The following is a 21,141-nucleotide window of genomic DNA, read 5'->3' as shown; positions in this document are numbered from 1 at the left end:
ACGAACGGCAGACGACTGGGCCCGTCGGTTCCGTTCGATGTTGTGTTGTGGTGCATTCGCAGCATTGCGGGGAAGCTTTCAGATTCAGTGCCCACCTTACGGCTGGGTCCGTTTTTTCCGGGTTATGGTGAACTGATAATAACAACTGCTGATTGTTGAGCCGTCCTTGAAGAACTTAAGAGAACTTAAAACGATTGGAACGACTGGAGCCATGTCTTACCGGGACTTACGAAGTGAGTATTGTTACCGCCTCAGGAAAGTAAACTTGTGATTGCGTTAGAACTCCTTGGAACATTTATAAGTGAGGGCAGAGGTGTCGCTCATTGGAATTACAGATAAAGCTATTATGGCTACGGACCTAATCGCCAACAACGTTTGGCAATGCCAACTACTTTCATATTGTTTTACGGCAATCGCACTTTTCGTACCTCGCCACCCCCTGGTATGTTTTGTGGTCGACGTGGCAAAGATGAAAGAAGCGGGACATCATCCACTTTCGTCGGGAAAAAAATTAACCCTTGTTCCACTGAAGGTTTCTCACCTGTGACCCGGCATGGGACTTGGTGCCCCCCCCCCCCCCCCCCCCCCCCCCACCACACAGGGCTTCAAAAATGAAGCGAGGTAGAACCATGGGTGTAGGGGCAAGGGGGAGGGACAAGCAGTGTCATTTGCCTCCCCAACTTTTCAGATTAAGGCTGTGTTTAACGTACTTTTGCACTGCATTAAACATACATGTCGATTTACATAGTTCACCAGCCATCTTCCTCAAGATGCGTCATATTTTTCGTTTGATTATTGGCCATTGCTTAGCATCACAGCCGCGGGACCGACGCCGCGCGGTCTATGGAGACTGCAACACCGGGTGTCGAGGCTGCTGTTGCTATGACGCGAGCGTGCATGCTCAGTACCATATTACGTAGCATTTTTCAGCGATGCATTGCCCTATCTGTCCATTGTTCTCAAAAACTGAATAAGCCACTGGCCGACATTGATGGAAGGAACATGGTAAGAGTGGACTCCTTGACCTGTGAGATGCGTCATTGAGGCTTAAATCATATAACCCCCAGTCGGTCAAATATTATCGCAAGGGTCGAAGACTGACTTAGCGTGACTCTGGATGGTGTATTGCACTTCAAAGTGATACGGATTAGAATGGGAGTCAAAAACAGCACTTTGGGGCACATTGCCTGCGGAGAATAAGGACCATTTTCTAACTATTGGCAGGACCTAAAACTTTTAAAAGTTTTCAAAAACGGTGTAAAGCCAGGTAATCGAAACCCAGCTACGTGCTCAAAACATTTCCGAAAGTTATTCCGGAAAACCCTAAGGAGGCCTCTGCCTTCTCCCCTTGTGTGGCGAGGGTTACTTACGTCCAACCATTTGGCGTTCGATGAACGGAAATGGGTAAAATCGTCATTAGAGGCTTACGAAGCACTCGGTTGCTGAGATCATATGGCGTCGCCTGCCTTCACCCTGGCAGGAAGAGCGGGTTCCGCGGGGAATCGAACCCCGTACCTCTGGTTTTCCAGTCCCGCAGGTTAGTACAGTCAGCTTTGAGATGGGGTATCTTTCAGTGGAGAAATGCTAACCTACGCTCAATTCGGCAACAGCTTGTGTGAGCCCTGTCGCCCTAATTCTGGCACCCATGCGCAGGTCCCAACAGTCATTGCCCAAAAGATCACCGGGAAACACCGATAATCCCAGTGATGGTCGGTGCGATGGCTTCGGACGGTCAAGGATGCCCGAGGCAAGGACTATCGTGATCAGGAACACGGCGGGTTCGACGCGCCGCATAATGCTGCGGCGCGGCCGCTCCGAGCCTGGTTTGACCCCTCCATTTCAGTCGGTCCAGTCGCCTGCTCTTGGTACTCGTACCCATTTCTGCTCGCCGACGAATCCATCATCTTTCTTCTGGACCGCTGAGTTCAAGATCACACTTATGATGCTCTGCATCCACTTTTTCCGAAGCACTGCGGTGTTTCGTGTAACGCACTTCCAAGTTCTACCCAAACATCCCTGTCTTGTTGACAGGTCCATCGCATGAAGGTCCCAGTGGGTGCAATTGTAACGCCATGCGCCAAATGCGTGTGCTCTGATTGATTGGGGAATTGTTTTTTATTCACCTCCATCATGCAATATCCTTTGGGTCTAACGTTAGATTTTGAGAGAACGATGGGCAGCTACTACCCCACCTCCCCCTCATCCTTCCCTCCGCATCAGTCCGCCATCACTGCTGCCGTGCTACGCAAGTATGGTCTGTACCAGTGGAAAACCGCGAGAGAAAAAAAAAACTGCAAAATTCCACTCCGCCTCTTCTCCCGGCACTCTTCCCGCCGCTGGCTGAAGGCGGGACGTTGGAGCAGCGTTGCGAAATAGATGATCGGTTGCAGAACACTTGATTTCCTACTACACTCTCCCTGGCTTTCAAGACACAAGACCCTTCAACAAAAAGTCCCGGTATCGTGGGCCCTGCTTATGTACATGTCCGGACGCCCTCGAACCCGGCTCCTCCTCACGTCTACCCTTCTCATCATCAGCGTCATCTCTTGTCACAGCTCCTGGCCAGATCATCAGCGGCTCGCCATCGTCCCCGTTGGTTGCAGCGTCCTCATCCGACATGTGATAGTGCATGGCGACGGAGCTCTCACATATCTCAGCACACCCTTCGCCTCAGCACACTGATCAGAGACCATACGCGTTCCCTCACCCTTCTCATATATCGGGTCACAGCGCACATGAGGCGGCTAAACCCGAACAGCGCCCCGGAACGATACTTTGATTGAGCTCGCTCTGGCTCACCCGGCACTCCTTGTCCCTGCAGTCCCGGTACGCGCGTTCTGTACCGGCATATCCGATCAGGTGGCGTGGAGTCGGCCGTCTCGTCATCCCGCGGAGCCACGCTATGACGATATACCGCTTCGGCTACGGTACAGCCCTTCCGGGCAGCGATCACCTTAACACTACAGTGGCACCGTTCAATGATGCTGTTCCCTGACGCTACACGCGCACAGCGAAGACGGAGCGGTGGAAAGCAGCGTCCTTATCCACGAACAGTGCACTAGGTGCGCCTCGTTCCCAAAAACTAGGCTCCAGCTGATCACTCACTGCAGCGCTCGTCTGAAGGCTCAACAGACGCCAGATCGAAGAGCGGCTCAGGCACGTGCGAGTATGTGGCGAAATTTACCTTCACAACTCGCCTCTGGAGAGCCATGTTGAAGCCCTTCAACACCGCATCCAGCTCCGGCAGGTTGATGTGGGCCCCGTCATCGGGCCGGCGGAGCCAGCTGCCATCTTCACTCCCCTCTCCGTGCACTTCGATGATCGCACCGAGGACCAGCGAGCTCGCGTGGGTCCAGACAGTCATTGTATCGCCACTCACGTCCCATCGCCCCTTAACCGGGCCGTTGGCCTCCATTCTGGCTACCAGGTCGTCAACCAGCTGCAGCGCGTTCACGTCTTCAACAGGACCGTCCCAGCCGCTTGTCACCCCACTGACCAGCTGTTTGATGGACGAGGCAGCTGGGCGGAGCCAGCCAGACACCGGATGGTGGCTGGTCAGCTGCCCGCAGATGAAGAACACCTTTGGTTTTGTCAAGGGCTTTGTCACGTTCTTGTTCTTATTGTCTCTGCTCCATCTCAGATCCCCAGTCGGCTCCTCTCAGACCCTCAATTCGATGATGCGAGCGCCGTCCCTCACTTCTTTCCGGTTTTCAACGGTTTTCAATCCGAGGACGCGAAGGCCGTCCTTCGCTTGCTCCGGGGTTTTCAATCCGAGGATGCGAGCGCCGTCCTTCGTTCGCTTCGGGGTTTTGCCCTCGAGGCAGTACGCTTGGAAATGCGTGGCCACAGAGGCAGGCAGCGTAGCCTCGTCGACCAGGATGTCATCGACGTAAGTCGAAATAGCTGCCGCGACCCGCGGGTCCCGTGCCACGGATAAGTCCAATACTGTCTGCATGACTGACGGCGCCACATTCAGTCCGAGGCCGAGCCTTGTTAGCGCGAACCTTTTTCCCTTGAACTAGACGGTCTGACATGGCCAGAGAGCCTCCTCCACGTGTATCTGCAAAAACGCCTTCTTCAAGTGCAGCAGTGCCACATCAGCCCCCATGCGTGGCCATCTGCGCCTCCGCTCTGCACGACCGCCCACGTCGGCCGTGAAGGCCGTGGCATAGCGATTCAAGGGTCGAAAATCCAAGACCGCTCACACTCTCGCCCTCTGCATTACCACCATCAACGGTATCGATCACTTGGGTGGACCCAGCTGGCTCTCATCGTATTCACGCAGCCAGCCGTCTCTGATCCAGTTGTCAAGCTCCGCTTCGTATTCGGCGCGCGCCTCCGTCGGCACCGGGTACTCGTCCATTGCGCTGAACAGCTCACGCGGCGGGCTGCCCCCGGCCTACTTCCACGACACTACTTAGCGTTGCTAGGTCGGGTGAAATGCTACGCAGAAGTCCTCTATCGACTCTCAGTTCTCCCTTCTGATGCGGCTCCTCGGGGGCGGCAACAGACGCCGCAGTGACTTCCTCGCAGACAAACCGCACGTCAGAGGGCGAGCGGACGGTCACTCCCTTTAGAGCCCGCATAGCGTCCATTCCCTGCGATCACGCCAAAACCGAGAGGCCTTTCCCTGACCACCAGGGCGCTTACCACCACTGCCCGGCAACCTGGCGCGGCGAGCTGAGTGTCACCAGCGCCCGCACACTCCAGTTGTTGGCCGCTTACAGTCACCACGTGCACTGTGCGCCTCCTCGCCATCGACCGCACACTGACCCGTGCGCCAGAGTTCGCGTGCACCCAGAATCAACGAGCTCTGCACACCGTGCTCCGTCGACGTCTAAGTATCACCAGTAGCGCGCCAGCCAGATGGTTCAGTCCAGAGAAGAGGTCGGCGCAGGTGGGTTTTTAAATTGTGGGTTTAATCCAATTATCTCTCTATGATCTGAACCGTACAAAAGGTCGTTCCCAAAGCCGAGCCAAGGTTGGTTTGCTTGGATCCTGGCTTTCACCGACATATTAAAGCATCCATTTCTTAAGCGAGACATCAGAGCGTAGGGTTCTGACTGAAAGCGGCAGTCGCCCCCTGGTAACTCTACAGTGAGCTGCTCAAGCGTAGGGTTCTGACTGAAAGCGGCAGTCGCCCCCTGGTAACTCTGCAGTGAGCTGCTCAAGCGTAGGGTTCTGACTGAAAGCGGCAGTCGCCCCCTGGTAACTCTGCAGTGAGCTGCTTAAGCGTAGGGTTCGGACTGACAGCGGCGGTCGCCCCCTGGTAACTGCAGTGAGCTGCTTAAGCGTAAGGTTCGGACTGACAGCGGCAGTCGTCCCCTGGTAACTCTACAGTGAGCTGCTTAAGCGTAGGGTTCGGACTGACAGCGGCAGTCGCCCCCAGGTTACTCTGCAGTGAAACCTGAAATACCCCGATTAACGAAGGGAGGTGCTCAATTTTGCAGTATGACGACGAATATTTGTGTTCGTACGCGCTTAACCTGTTCACTAGTAGGATATTTGGCATAAAACACGGAGGCGTGGTAGCTTGCGTCTATTATCTTTAAGCATAGACCCTGGCGTCCAGCGATCTGTAGTGACCCAAGATGGTCTAGACTAACCAAGTCGAGAATCGAACACCGATGCCACAATGACCTATCTCGTAACAACGTCTTCGCAGGCTGGGTTGAGCTGTTAAGCGGGTCAGATTCTAAAGAGCGCGCATTTGCTGTTTCTTTTTGGCGGCTGGATAAAACGAGCAAAAACCGGATAGTCACGCACCAGTGTGAGAAAAACATGTTTTGTTTGAGCTCGTGTGTGAACTTGACGATGCCTTTCGTGCTGTGCATGTGCATATTATGGGCACTGCACTGACCGCATGAGCAATGAGTGTCCGAATCGCCTCTTGGCTGAACGATCCGAATCGGGCGTGTGCTGCCGTTCGTCGTGGTGCAGAGGCGTGTGCGAGGATTTTGTCCGGCAGTCTTGATATTTACGTTTAAGTATGGACAGGGTAGCCATGACTGATGTGAAAGGTTGAGATGACAGCGCAGTGGAAAGCACTAGGCGATCTCTGATAGGTGCTCGTCTTGCTTTCAGGCAAATGATTGCAGCCTGATCGGGTTGGTTGGCTCAGCTAAAGCTTGAAAATGTTTATATACCTGAGCAAAAAGATCGCCATCCCCAACAACATCCAGTTAAGTGTCATATCATGGAACAAGGCCGAGGGATACATTGCATGTGGGGGCGACGACGGCCTCTTGAAAGTGTTGAAGTTGGAGGCCCCGGATGATCAGAAGCTGAAGGGTCTGGCCGCCGCCTCCAACCTGTCCATGAACCAGACGCTGGAGGGCCACTCGGGTCGGATCCAGGTGATCACCTGGAACCAGATCCACCAAAAGCTCACCACCAGTGACCAAGACGGGCTCATCATCGTCTGGATGTTGTACAAGGGCTCCTGGTACGAGGAGATGATCAACAACCGCAATAAGTCGGTGGTCACCGGCATGTCCTGGAACTCGGAGGGCGAGAAGATCTGTATTGTGTACGAGGACGGTGCGGTCATCGTGGGCTCTGTGGACGGTAACCGCATCTGGGGAAAGGAGTTGAAGGGCCAGTCCTTCACCGGCGTCGAGTGGTCACCCGACGGCAACGTTCTTCTCTTCTCCATCGGTAACGGTGACGTCCACCTGTACGACAGCCAGGGCGAGTTCCTCAACAAGATGATCATTCTGTGTCACGGCCAGAACTTCACCGGCAGCGTACGCATCGTCAACCTGCGCTGGTACAACGGCCGCTTCGGCTACATCGAACCCAACTGCCCCGCTTTGTTCACCTGCTACGAAGACGGCAAGTTGCAAATCATGCGCAACGAGTGTGACGACGTGCCGATCATAGTCGATTCGGGTATGGCCGTGACCGACTGTCAGTGGAACCACAACGGCACAATGCTGGCGGTGGCCGGCAACATCAGCGGCGCACAGTCGGGCGAAAAGGACTGCAACGCGGTCATGTTCTTCTCGCCGTTCGGGGACCACATGCGCACGCTGAAGGTGCCAGGCCGCTCACTGGCATCGGCGGCCTGGGAGGGTCGTTCCCTGCGACTGTCTCTGGCGGTGGACTCATTCATCTACTTCGCCAACATCCGACCCGACTACAAGTGGTGCTACTTCCTCAACACCGTAGTCTACACGTACCTTTCGCCCGGCAAGGCCGACTACAACTGCATCTTTTGGGATGTGAAGAATAACGAGAAGTACCACAAGCCGGTGCCGATCGTGCTGGCAATGGCCGCTGCCGATGAACACTGCTGCATTTTGGTCCGGAAGGATGACCAAGACCTCAAGTACGGCATGATGCTGTGCAACGCCATCGGCACGCCGGTCGACTCGCGCTACACGGACGTGGAGCTTCGTTACGTTACGATAACGAAGACGCACGTATTTTCGGCGTCTCGCGAGTCCTTCTTCGTGTGGCACTATCACACGCCCAAGGGCATATCGGCGCGCGACATGGCCTCCACGCAGCCGGACGACCAACGCAAGGAGCGCGTCTACCATGTGGACGATATGATCTCCGGCGTGGAGACGTCGCGCCACTACGAACGCGCAGCCGCCAAGAAGCATACCAATGACCCAATCACGTGTCTGGCCAGCCACGAAACTATGCTGCTGATCGCCCGCGAGTCGGGCGTGGTGCAGGTGTACTTGCTGCCACAGCTCATCTTCAGCAACCGGTACTCGGTGGAATGCCACCCGAGCAAGATCGCTGTCAACTGCGATGCCACGCGCATCTCGCTGATCGACGTCACCGGCGTCCTGTACTTCTTCGACCTGGAGAACCCAGATCCGGAGAAGGGTGGCAAGAAGGGTGGCGAGCTGGTCAAGTTCGAGCGAAAGGATGTGTGGGACTTGGTGTGGGCCAAGGACAACGCCGACATGTGCGCTCTGATGGAGAAGACACGTATGCTAGTGTTCCGCAACTTGGACCCGGAGGAACCAGTGGCCAGCTCGGGCTACCTGTGCAAGTTCGAGGACCTGGAGGTGACAACTGTCCAGCTGGACGAGGTCCTTATAAGGCCCGACCGACCGCATCCGAAGCTGGTAGCCCGGCTCGAGTCCAAGGCGATGCGCGACACCAAGGACATCTTGGAAAACACTGGCCTGAAGGAGGCGCAGGACTTCGTCGAGGAGAACCCGCACCCGCGCCTATGGCGGCTCATCGGCGAGGCGGCCCTGGAGATGATTGAGACAGAGGTGGCCGAGACGGCCTTCGTCCGCTGCAAGGACTACCCGGCCATCCAGTTCGCCAAGCGACTTAACAACATCTCGTCTGAAAATATCAAGCAGGCGGAGGTGCTGGCCTACTTCAACGAGTTCGAGGACAGTGAAAAGGCCTTCCTGGACGCGGACCGACGCGACCTGGCCATCGAGTTGCATCGCAAGATGGGCAACTGGTTCCGTGTCGTGCAGCTGCTAAAGACCGGTGTCGGCGGCGACGACATGCTGATGCATATCGCACTCAACAAGATCGGGGACTTTTATGCCGACAACCTCAAGTGGGACCAAGCGGCCAAGTACTATGAACAGGTGAATCAAAACGAAGATCGTCTGGCCCGGTGCTACTACCTGATGGAGGACTATCAAAAGCTCGAGGAGCTTGTGGAGAACATTGCCGAGAATCACAAGGCCTTGCCGGAGATAGCCAAGATGTTCACATCAGTCGGTCTGTGCGAGCAGGCAGTGAAAGCCTTTCAGAAGTGTCACAAGGACAAAGAGGCTGTGGAGGTGTGTATGTACCTCAACAACTGGCGATACGCCGTCGAGCTGGCACGCACCACCAATATCCAGGACACTGGCTCATACCTGGCCAAGTACGCACAATACCTTCTCTCCAAGAACAAACGTATCCAGGCCATCGAGCTGTTCAGGAAGGCCGGCTACTTCCTAGAGGCGGCCAAGCTACTGTTTCAGCTGACGGACCTAGAGGTGAAGAAGAACTCAAAGCCAATGCGGATCAAGAAGATGTACGTGTTGGCGGCGCTGATGGTGCAACAACACAACGAGAAGATGATGAACACCAAGGCCGCCAAGAGCTTGGGCCAGAAGAGCTCGGTGATGCTCGGTCTGATGGAGGCCGAGAACCAGACGACAATGGGCGACCTGCGCGTGCTGGATAACGCCTGGAAGGGCGCCGAGGCTTACCATTTCTTCCTGCTGGCGCAGCGGCAGCTATACGAAGGCGCCCGGGACGCGGCCATGAAGACGGCGCTCCACCTGCGCGACTATGAGATGATCCTGCCCGTGGCCGACATTTACAGTCTTCTGGCGCTCTCCAGCTGCGCCAACGGCGCCTTCTCCACCACCTCTAAGGCCTTCATCCGGCTGGAGAGCCTGCCGGAGGCAACGCCCGAGGAACGGCAGGCCTATGAGGACCTAGCCATGGAAATTTTCATGAAGTACAGTCCCAAGGACGCCAAGACCAACCGCGCAGAGTGCATCCACTGCGAGACAATGATCCCCGACTGGGTAACGTTGTGCCCCTCCTGCGGCACGCGTTTCCCGTCCTGCATCGCGTCGGGCAAGCCCATCATGGACCCGAACCAGGCGTGGGAGTGTCCCACGTGCAAGCATCAGGCGTTCGAGAGTGAGATCACCGTGCGCCAGACGTGCCCACTGTGTCACGCGCCAGTATACGCCGCCGAGTGAGCGGCCTCGCTCGTCCGGAGCTGGCCGACAGCCCGGCGAGGAGGCTCGCCCTGTGACGGGACACTGCGGGCCGGCCGTCCATTGTGCGCGTATTAGCCTCGGCTCCGTCCGGATGGAAATGTTTGAGACTGGACTTTGAGATGCCGCCCCGCCAGGAAATGCGATGCTAGTTTTGCGTGGAGCACATGCGGTTCATGCGGTCGGTGGCGATGCCTATGTTTACAGTAAAAAATGGTGGGCGCCTTGGCTGCAGCCACTGGATTCAGGAGGTCTGTCTAAAGCTGTTTGAGGATATGGCGTAACACTTAGCGCGGAATATGCTAGCACGAATTTGCCAAGTATGGTATACCCTCCCTTGCCCCGCGATGGGGAATCCACCGCACCTACGTCACTACACAATATGCATTACGTCGCCAATACAGCGGGCAGAACTGATGTTGTCGCCTTTGACACGCCCAAGCCATTGATGGACTCGGGAGATTTTTCCAGCGTCGAGGCATACGTGCCACCGGCGTACGCTGAAAATGACTGAATCACTCCAGATTTGTCGGTTGAGTGCTGCTACAAATAAGACTGTTACCAGTGGGTCGATGCGAACAGGCGTGAAAAAAACAAACATCAGGAGCTGCCCACCGCACGCAACAGCTCTCGCTTTATCAACAAGCCCTTTGACTGCATGTTACCTCTACTCAGAATTCCCACGACCCTGTACGCTGCCCTTACCAACACCGTCGCAGTGCCACCGATACCGTGCGGTCAGCCCGGTCACAGTGCCCTGGTCGTCGCATTGAGGACGCGTCTCCTGAGGGGCCGTGCGACACCCCGGTGGCTGCCGGCGGCGGCGCTAACCGGCCGCGCGGCCCCGACAGATTTCGCCGAGATGATGCGCGCGCTCGGCTACTCGCGCCTCATCTCGCTGGAGAACTTCCGCAGCCCCAACTTCCCGCTGGTGGCCGAAGTGCTTATCTGGCTGGCCAAGCGGTACGAGCCGACGGCCGACCCGCAGACCGAGATCGAGACGGAGCAGGAACGCGTCATGTTCGTGCGCAGTATGGCCCAGTTCATGGTAAGTGTGCCGCCGGCGACCAGTGGCGATAGTGCAGCCGACTCGGGGCTGGACCAGGCTGATGCAGCGGACCCCGGGCTGGACCAGGCTGGTGCAGCGGACTCCGGGCTGGACCGGGCTGGAGCAGCCGACTCTGGGCTGGACCAGGCTGGAGCAGCCGACTCGGGGCTGGACCAGGCTCGTGCAGCCGACACGGGCTCGGGCGGCCGGCTCTGGGCTTGGACCGGGCTCGGGCAGCTGACTCCTGGCTCGGCAGCCGGCTCTGGGTTCCGATCAGGCTCGTGCAGCCGACACGGGCTCGGCAACCGGCTCTGGGCTCGGATCAGGCTCACGCAGCGGACACGGACTCGGACAGCCGGCTTCGGCCTTGGACCGAGCTCGGGCGGCCAACTTCGGGCTTGGGCCGGGCTCGGGCAGCTAACTTCGGGCTCGGATCGGGCTCGCCGCCGACTCCAGGCTGGGCAGCCGGCTCTGGGGTTAGACCGGGCTCGGGCAGCTGACTTCTGGTTAGGTGGGAGTTCATTACCGTCGCGGTGATCGTTCTTCGACTTTATGTCTTTGCCGTGATGGCACTGGTGAACTCTGCTAAAATTTAAAGACGAAATCAGTTTGCTGAGAAAATCTGCGTGTACTTGGCGTTACGGTAACGTCGATCGCTCTTCATAACGCGACGCCGCACCGGTGGCCATTCTCACTACGGCGCCTGATAGCCGGCCTTCAACAGTGGCTATGAAATGCATCCTCGGCTGAAAAGTGTCATGTCGACATAACGCAGTTCAAAGCTGTGCGAAATGCCCTGTGTCCCTGCAAACAGGCCACCACCGCTAACATCAAGCTCAACACCAAGAAGATCTACCAAGCGGATGGTCACGCGGTGAAGGAGCTGCTGAAGATCACCACGCTGCTGTACTCCGCCATGAAGTCCAACTCGGGCGCTGGCGACTACCGGCCCGACGAGACAGCGCTGCCCGTCACCTTCGACATCGGCAGCAGGGTAAGGCGGCCAAGGCCAGTCGCCACTCCGGTAACCGGCAGGCTCTAGATATCCGCGAGAAATGGCTTACACTTTGGGCTATCTTAGATTTTGCTTATGAAGTTGAGATTACGGGGATAGTCGATGTTTTTGATATTCAATGGCATTGCGTCTCTGAATTTATCGCGAAATTTTACAGCCTCCAAATGTTTTTTTTTTTTACTGGTTTGGGGTTTTCTCGGGCCATACCAGGCTGTGCTGATGAGGCTGCTTGTCTGTCCCTGCCCTTGTCCCAAGTGTGCACTTCTGTCGTACCCGCTGTATGTATCGTTGCCGCTGCCGTTGCCAGGCACTGTGCCCGCCTTTCGCTGTACTGGCTGTGCTGGGGTCGATAGTTGCCTGCCGTTGGACGGCCAGCGGCAGCCGCATTCCGGCTGACGCCACAATCAATGGCACGTCAGGTGGCCGGGCCGGGCCGCTCGAACCTCCGTCGGCCGACCGTGCACGGCCGTACTCGCCGCGAGACCGATGTAGACGAGCACAGGGCGCCGCTCGGAGGGAGAGATGCAGACGAGCACAGGGCGCCGCTCAAAGGGAGAGACGCAGACGAGCACAGGGCGCCGCTCGGAGGGAGAGACGCAGACGAACACAGGACGCCGCTCAAAGGGAGAGCCACAGACGAGCACAGGGCGCCGCTCGGAGGGAGAGACACAGACGAGCACGGGGCGCCGCTCGGAGGGAGAGACGCAGACGAGCACGGGGCGCCGCTCGGAGGGAGAGACACAGACGAGCACGGGGCGCCGCCCAGAGGGAGAGACACAGACGAGCACAGGGCGCCGCTCGGAGGGAGAGACGCAGACGAGCACAGGGCGTGGCTCGGAGGGAGAGACACAGACGAGCACGGGGCGCCGCTCGGAGGGAGAGCCACAGACGAGCACAGGGCGCCGCCCAGAGGGAGAGACGCAGACGAGCACAGGGCGCCGCTCGAAGGGAGAGACACAGACGAGCACACGGCGCCGCCCAGAGGGAGAGACGCAGACGAGCACAGGGCGCCGCCCAGAGGGAGAGACACAGACGAGCACAGGGCGCCGCTCGAAGGGAGAGACGCAGACGAGCACAGGGCGCCGCTCGGAGGGAGAGACACAGACGAGCACAGGGTGCCGCTCGGAGGGAGAGACACAGACGAGCACAGGGCGCCGCTCGGAGGGAGAGACACAGACGAGCACGGGGCGCCGCTCGAAGGGAGAGACGCAGACGAGCACAGGGCGCCGCTCGGAGGGAGAGACACAGACGAGCACAGGGCGCCGCTCGGAGGGAGAGACACAGGCGAGCGCGGGGCGCCGCTCGAAGGGAGAGATGCAGACGAGTGCGGGGTGCCGCTCGGAGGAAGAGATGCAGGCGAGTGCGGGGCGCCGCTCGGAGGAAGAGATGCAGGCGAGTGCGGGGCGCCGCTCGAAGGGAGAGATGCAGACGAGTGTGGGGCGCCGCCCGGAGGGAGAGATGCAGACGTGCTCACGGTTCCGCTGGTGTCCGCAGATCCAGGAGCTGAAGCAGACGCGCACGCTGGCTTCTGACATCACCACCAAGGGCGCCACGCTGTTTGACTTGCTGCGGCGCGAGGTTGACCTCCGGGTGAGTGGCACGGGTGTCACTGCTCCAGTGGGGCCACACCCGACATTAGGGTACACATGATACATACCTCGCGCTGACGTACTGCTGCCGTGCCTGACTTCGGGGAAGGTTGCATCCACCGCTGCAGAGAAGTGAACTGCGCACGCCGCCGGGAGAAATTGCACCAGCACGGGGACTGCGACAACTGCAGGCAGTGGCATTGCTGTACAAAATGCTCTGCGCCGCTAGGACATGTGTACTGCCGCTGTTGCCTAGATCGCACCAGGCGGTGGCGCATAGACCTATCGGCCAAGAGGATCTGAGATTGTTCCTGTGTGCATGTATCGCGCATTTGCACAAAATGGTGTAACCTCACAAGTTATCTCACGTAGTGGCATCCGTAACTAATGTTCAGTTAAGTGGAGTTTATTGAAGACTCTCAACGAACTGGGTTGTATTGTTTCTCAACGATGAAGGGCGCTTTGTGTTTGCCTTCCTTGGCCGTCACACAGGATAGCTAAGTTTTAAGTTAAACATGGGAGCGTCGTGTTTGAAACTGACAATACGTCATGCCGGTGGAAAAGAGGATGATGATGACAGGGCTTCCTCACATATTACGGATGAGGTACATAGGGGTGTTAAAGCCCCAGTATATTGATAGTGCTAAAAGACCATTGCCAGGCGATTTCGTGGAGAGGTCATGATCAAGTGATTTGTCAGGGTCGGTCATTGCGTCATTAATGCGCCTGTCTTTGGAAATACGAAATATCCATAACGTAACCACTGCTTCCACGTAACCACTGCGTCAGTGGCCAGACGATCAAACACGGCAAGTTTCAGATCGCCTGGGTAGTTTTTAGAGCACTATTGACCACCTTCCTGGAAACCAGCCTAGGTTTTTCGACACCTTTGCTGCCAATACGTACATTTCGAAAATATGTTCTAGAGCCTGGTGATTTGTGCATATTTTCATGTCAATGTGCCGTGGCAAGACGCGAATCCCAGATGGGAGCGTGCCCTGCTTGCACGCGGGAGACCCGGGATCGATTTTCGGCCGTCGCCCTGGCCTCTGACGAATGCATGGCATTGTGTGGAGACTCCTCATTGATTTCCAACGGCATCGCAGCTGAACGCCCGGTAACCGCAGGCAAGCCCGTGCTCACCTCTCGCAACATGCGGCATTAGGTACATATAACCTAACAGCTGACAGCGGCCCGATTCAAAGCCATTTGGGAAGCAAGAACGCTTGTCAGCGACGAAACGGAAGCAAAAGGGCAAACTATGCATTACAAAAGTCAAATGATGCATGTTTCGCCGCGAGGAAACGTGACCTGGACAATTTCCTTTGCAAGGCAGCTGGTGTGTTCTTTACTTCCGCTTCGCTCCCCATCCACCCAATTGTTCTCCAACTGTTTCCGACTCCATTCGCCGTCAGTCGTCAGTTCCCTTGTTTCACACGGGCTGCGCAGGTGAGGGCATACCCTTTGGTCGCGGTGTGCTCGGCTTCGAAAAGGACGCAACTAGGCAAGATACTACACGACGCGCCGTCCATACAGAATTGTCGAACACAGCGTTTAAATCAGAACGTTGTTTCATTTGTGTTTTGGTATACATCATAGCATAAAAAGTCGTTCGTTAAGATGGCACAGGTATATCGCGGAAAATGTCACTTTCACCGATAGCGTGGTCGAGGAGCCGCATGAGATGAAACGTTACGGATGACTGCAAACGCCAAAATTATTCGCTCTATCTAAAACTTTTTCACTTTAAGTCACCTTTGGCACGGAAACAAACAAAACTTTTGCATCCATGATATAGACAACCCACAGATAGCTGGAACCGCTATAAGAACGACGAAAACGAGTAGTCACCGAGTGACCTGTCTCACTTGACAGCAGAGGTCGCTGTCTCTCATGGGAGCCTGCTGTAGCCTATACGACATTGTCGGCGCGTTATTGAGCGCAGGACGGCGCCGGCGCTGATTTCCAGTTACCTTTCTCAGGAAGTACGTCAGCAGGTGCTCTCCAAAAACATCGAGCTGAATGACGTGGAGTCGAGCGTCGCCAAGGCAAGCGTCTTCATCAAGGACGAGATCGATAAAAATAAAAAGCTCATCTCCAACGTGGCCACCGATGAGGCAAACCTGGACGCCAAAATCGAGAAGAAGAAAACGGACCTGGACCGCAGTCAGAAGCGGCTGGTCACGCTCAAGAAAGTGCGGTACGTGGTCGAGGAACGGGCGGCAGCGTGGGGCCGTCTGGGTTTATCTCTGTCTCGCGGCGCGCTGGTATTTTAGGGTGTGTTTTGAGTACGTTACTGCTTAAATTTGGCACATGGCTGCACACGCTGGCCGGACTGTGCCTCATTCGGTGTTGGCTGAGACTGCTCCTCGCTCTTTGTGGACGATACCGTTCATAATCGAGTGCTGGGTTAGGCAAACCCGCAATGCCCAACTGACGTTGGTCATTGAGTCAGGCCACACCGGCTGGCATATCCGTTTCAGACCGGCGTTCATGGACGAGTTTGAGCGTCTGGAGGAAGAGCTGAAGGTGCTCTACAATGACTATATTGACAAGTTCCGCTGCTTGGCATTCCTGGAGGCCGAGATGGAGGACTACGAGAGAACCGAGGAGGCGCGCATGAAGGAGAGACAGGTATGTGATGTGTCTGCCCAAGGTGTTCATCGATAAACTGCTTCCGAACTTAGCAGACGTGCACCGAAAGTTATCTTAAGTTGACAATGACGTGCTGCTGTATATTCATCCTCTTCTTCACTGGCGGTGCAGTTAGAAGGAAGACGTCTGCAGGTATGGCGCAGTATTGAGCAAGTGCTTCTTTGAAGCGTTCGTATTTCCCGGCATCATGTTGCGTGATTCGTTCGCGACCAGATTTGATCTTTTGAAGCTTGCGAGCTTATGTGCACATTCTTACAGCATTGGAAGGCGTTTATTGATACAGCTTGTGTATTTGTATGCATCTGGGTGAACAATGCGTTTATCCCGTTGGCGTCACGTCCATAGCAGGTGCCTTTTGGCACTGTCTTCCTTCCCGCCTGATACTTTTTTCAAAAACTTTTGTACACAGTGTTCCGTATCTACGAAGCATGCGTAGTTTCTAAAACGACAGAAGGGGTATAAAAATAAGAGTGACCACTATGACCGGGTTTTGCGTTCCAAGGATCACAGTCACCAGAATTCAGTCACGCCTTTTCGCTACAACGTGATGTGAACTCTCTAATCATGCCTCTTCCATGGCTCTAGCCTAAGTTTTCGAGATCTTGGAAGGGGCGGGCTCTGTTGCTTTCTCCCGTAGGACAAAGTTAAAGAGACCGCACGCGAGGCTTTTTGTTTGTGAGATGGGGCCTCAAGCAGAACCACTTTGAAGTCAGTACCGATTTCCGTCAGACCAGCAAATGAAAAGCTGCGCAAAAGCTTCTTCCAGCTGTGAAACAGCATCTGTCCTGCGGAACATGGCATGCACTTGTAATGCCGATGGTGCATGGCATGGATTGTGGCTCTCAGCGGTGTATCGGCCCACACAGCTCCGGCGCGGGCCGTACCGCAAGTTGCGCTGGGTCCGCCCCCCCCCCCCCCCCCCCGTGACCTCCGGCGCGCTCAACCCCAGGCGGCGATGAAGCAGCAGCTGGAGGACATCCAGAAGGCGGACAACTCGGAGCTGGACATCGGGCTGGGCCGCATCGCCAAGACCTCCGAGGACATGATGTTCACCGACAAGGGCGAGGACGGCGAGAAGCCCAAGGGCCGGCCCAACGCGCGCGTTTTCGGCTCTATGCAGGCCGACTTTGACGAGCTTGGCTCCGACACCAGCCTCGACCTCAACGACGGTACGTGGGAGGTGGGCCTGCTGAGCGATAATCAGTATGGTCGCAGTTGTAGCACTAGTGCGGCTTGTCAGCACCGTAGGCTCCGATGAGGGCACACCATTTGGCCGGATGTGAAGTCTCGCTGGTCCAATCACTTTGAAAATCACCCTGCCACCAAAGACCCTCGTTTTGGCTGTACATTGGTGGCCTCTGGTGGCGCGCCGTGAGTCCTTTGTCTCAGCACCTGACGTTACCACTATAGATTGGCGCGTTCATTGGCGATTGGTATTTATCATTGGCGTTTTTGTGTGTCCCCGAGTCCGACGTGTTCAATCTTGTTTCCCCCAGACGACCTCGCGCAGGCCGCCATCTTCAGCGATGAGGAGATGAACTTGGTTCGCGAGAGCAACACTGGTGACGGGGCGCCGCCGCCGCCACCTGACGGCGAGGCGCCACCCGACGGCGGAGCACCTCCAGATGGCGAGGTGCCTCCAGACGGCGAGGCTCCGCCCGAGGGGGAGGCACCGCCCGATGTGGAGGCTGCCGACGGCGAGGCGCCGCCGGACGCACCCGCCGACGACGCCGGGGCCGAAGACGGAAATGCGCCGCCGCCCGCGGACGTCGGGGCCGAGCCGGCGCCCGAGGGGGAACCGGCACCGGAGGGCGATGGTGACGTGGAAGCGGCGCCGGCGGCGCCGGAGGACGACGACTTCTAGTGACGCGCCGTTCGAGCCAGACGGTCGCGCTGCGTCTGTGCAAAGGTCGCGCGCCGGCAGTGGCGGGTGCCACAGGACGACGCACCCGTTGTCTCCCGCGCACTGCGGGGGCTAACGCAGCTGGTGAGCGCCGCCGGCTCTGGTGGCATGCGGCGGACTGTTTTGCATCGCGTGTGGTGTGTGTCGTTGACTGCTCTGCGTCAGGAGGGAGGGAGACGGCACGCGGCACGGCACCAGGTGCGTGTCTGCCCGGATCGCTGACGATGCAACCGGGAGCAGCACTGTGACGTCACTCTGGTCTGCTGCCTCGGAGAGGTTAGTCGGCGGCCTCAGTAAGCCAGTGTCGTCCATTGATGTTTCAAGTGTAGCTTACGACTGTCAGATGCGGGCCCGTGCACCAGAGCTGACAGCCGAGTGACGTGCAGTGCATGTGGGATCCATTTCAGGCGTTTCACCGTTTCTGGCGTTAAGATACTCGCTGGTTGCGTGAAGCGCCGATGTTTGATTCTATGAACCTATTAACCACCGCTGTTGGTCGGACGAAGGTAGGCTCAGAACGCTCCAAGAAACGGGAGCCTCGCATCATCAGCTTGTTACCACTTGTTTTGTCTTATTTCACTGGTTGTCTGTGGATACTGTGTTATCTCATTCTGTGTTATTCAGCCAATATATGCCTATTGGGCAAATTATTACGTGTGTGGTCCGAAATCGGCAACTGCACCAAACAATAAGCATGATTTTGTGGTGCATTGGCATAACCCGAGATGTACAAACCAATACGTCATGTGACAACTTGGGGAGATGGAACATAAGAAGAGCAAGGGTGGCCAGGTAATCATTAGTAGCCAGGGAAGCCCCTTCCCCTTCGCCCACTTAGGGGGGGAATTTTCGTTTTTCATGAGGGGCTGCCGATAGAAAGCTTAAAGTCGGCGTGATGCGTCCGCTCCGAGCTCCAGGCCAGTTCGTTAAGAGCCTGGCTGCCTGGCTGCGCCCCAGAGGAGAGCGGTGATTATAAAAACAAACAAAATTGCATCTTTCGTTAGCTTCCGGATGGAAGAAATGGGGAAGGAAAATCGGAAGCTCTCGGAATCCGATCGGCCAAATCCAGTAATAGTTTTGTCGGGGGGGGGGGGAAGGGGGTGCGGATATTTATCAGCGGGTGACCATTCTTTCCCCGCTGTCTTACCCCTCACCAAAAGTGGCCGCGCGTCTGCCTGTCCCAGGCCGCGTTCGACCTGTCGTCAACACGATTATCAGCTGGAATGTGTGACGTCATGCGTGCTGCCGGTGCGTTCGATGTGTGGGATGACGGGAAAGTTTTTCAGCTTCATTTACCCTTCTTCCTCTACCTTTTACATCAAACCATACACCAACTCTGGCTTACCGCCGACATAGTACGTACAGAGTGATGTTTGGAAGTGTGACTTCTGCTCCTGTATTACCGTCATCTATCACATCCGCATGTTGAGTGCTTCTTCCCATTTCCAATTCATTTCAGTTTCTTCCCTCTCATTTTAGATATTTGACAAGAACGCTGGCATTATCACAACGCTATCAATTTACTAAGCAACGCAACCACACACTACACCAATCACTGTCACATTTTCATGGTTACACTTGGCATTTCAATTCCCTCCCCATCTATCTCACATCGTATTTCCACCAAAATTAGAGAGAAGTACGTCTACCCCTTTAACACATCCCCGAGCGTATTTAGTACAAATTCATACTAAGAGGGGACCGGTATTTAGTACCGATTCGTACTAAGACTGGCGGCACTTAGTACGCAAAGATACCAAGCAGCGCAGCACGGTGACCCAAAGCTCAACAGAGGCTTTTGTCGGGGGCACATCTGATGGGCTACTTGCGCACATTCAGTCATTTGGGGACCCTCCGCACTGGGTCTTGGGAACTTATTTTCTGCATGGGAGGCCCTACGCTCTTATGGGGACCTATCTGATAACCTGCTCGGGCACATTCGATCGTTCGGGGCCCTCTTAATTGGGCCTTAAGCACGTGCTATTTGATTGGGGCCCTTCGCACTCGGCACGGGTCCCTTCTGTTCACCCCTCGGCCGCATTGGATTGCTCGGGGGCCCTGCACATTGGTTCTTGGTGTTAAAACTTAGGGCCCTCTGTTCCTATCGGGATCATCTGGCAACCTGTTCGGGTACACTCCATATTACGGGGACCCTCTGCACCGGGTTTTGGGTACTTCTTATATGAATGGAGGGCGTCACGCTCCTGTCGGGACCCCTTCTGATAGGATCCTTGGCCCTATTCGATCGTGAGGGACCTCTACATCTTGTTTTGGGTACTTCCACTTTGAATGAAGGGCCCTCAGCTCGTTTATGGGGCCCTATCTGTCAACCTGCTCTGGCGCACTCGATTATTTGTGGCCCTCTACATCGTGTCGTGGGTATTTCATATTTTAGCGGAACGCCCTAAATTAGGGCCCTAAATTCAAACACCAAGAACCAATGTGCTCCAGCCGGGGCCCATTTGTTAGCCTGCTCGGGCCCACTCGAATATCCGTGAGCCCTCCAGATTTTGTCTTGGATACTTCCTATCTGAAGGGAGGGCCGTACGCACTTTTCGGGGACCCCATCTCCTCGCCGCTTTGGCCACACTGGATTTTTCGCGGCCCGCAAAGTAATTATATATATATATATATATATATATATATATATATATATATATATATATATATATACATACATATATATATATATATATATATATATATATATATATGCATATGGACGTCACGATGTTTCCTTTGCCATGCGTCTCAACTGTGATGTTGGTTTTATGAAACGCCTATTTTGGCGTCATATTTCGACATCCCTTGAAGCTTTTTTTACATCCATACACCATTCCAAAAAATCATTTTGGAACGCCGCGGCCGCACACGTGGTAACGGGCATGAGGATCGCATGTATCACAACATACTTGGTCGATGGAATGACTTGAAAAAACAAAGTAACTATGACTGAATAAAAAATCACTGAAGCCTCATTTTGAGCGTAATTCAAGAACTGAAGCAGTAATATAGGACTCAGTAAGCAAGCTATTCGTGGATGATTCGTCACGTTTCACGCCAAAGAAGCGCTCGGGGTATTTATTTATGGGCTTATTTATTACTTTGGAAGCACCATATAGACCCAAAACTGTATCCTCCGGTTACCAGCTCATTTTGTACATCACAAGTGCCACCCTCCGGAGAACTTACCCCAAGCCAGTCCATGGAACTTCTGGCCG

The 21,141-nt window shown here is 55.7% G+C and overlaps 2 protein-coding genes across 2 annotated transcripts; both read left to right on the top strand.

Moving 5' to 3' along the window:
* The first annotated feature begins 8 nt into the window (after positions 1-8).
* Positions 9-10,128, top strand: Oseg4 (intraflagellar transport protein Oseg4). Its single transcript, XM_037236401.1, has 2 exons — positions 9-233; positions 6,085-10,128. The coding sequence occupies exon 2, from the start codon at positions 6,135-6,137 to the stop codon at positions 9,690-9,692; it is 3,558 nt and encodes a 1,185-aa protein (XP_037092296.1). The 5' UTR covers positions 9-233; positions 6,085-6,134; the 3' UTR covers positions 9,693-10,128.
* On the top strand, positions 9,902-17,881 carry Cluap1 (clusterin associated protein 1). The gene is made up of 9 exons (XM_037237032.1): positions 9,902-9,926; positions 10,562-10,758; positions 11,573-11,752; positions 13,268-13,363; positions 15,345-15,562; positions 15,846-15,996; positions 16,967-17,186; positions 17,514-17,714; positions 17,760-17,881. Exons 1-9 carry the CDS (start codon positions 9,902-9,904, stop codon positions 17,879-17,881), a joined length of 1,410 nt encoding a protein of 469 aa, XP_037092927.1.
* The last annotated feature ends 3,260 nt before the right edge of the window (positions 17,882-21,141 follow it).

The sequence above is a fragment of the Pollicipes pollicipes genome, unplaced genomic scaffold (genome assembly GCF_011947565.3).
Source record: "Pollicipes pollicipes isolate AB1234 unplaced genomic scaffold, Ppol_2.1 Scaffold_7261;HRSCAF=8764_pilon_pilon_pilon, whole genome shotgun sequence".
NCBI classification, from domain to species: Eukaryota; Metazoa; Arthropoda; class Thecostraca; order Pollicipedomorpha; family Pollicipedidae; genus Pollicipes; species Pollicipes pollicipes.
This window is presented reverse-complemented; position numbering and strand designations above follow the sequence as displayed.

Excerpts from the sequence above, each read along its gene's own strand:
- Oseg4 (XM_037236401.1), top strand. The coding sequence starts at position 6,135 with ATGTTTATATACCTGAGCAAAAAGATCGCCATCCCCAACAACATCCAG.
- Cluap1 (XM_037237032.1), top strand. The coding sequence starts at position 9,902 with ATGCCTATGTTTACAGTAAAAAATG. Across the intron at positions 11,753-13,267 it reads CCTTCGACATCGGCAGCAGG|ATCCAGGAGCTGAAGCAGAC; the intron begins GTAAGGCGGCCA and ends TGGTGTCCGCAG. Across the intron at positions 17,715-17,759 it reads CGATGTGGAGGCTGCCGACG|ACGGAAATGCGCCGCCGCCC; the intron begins GCGAGGCGCCGC and ends CCGGGGCCGAAG.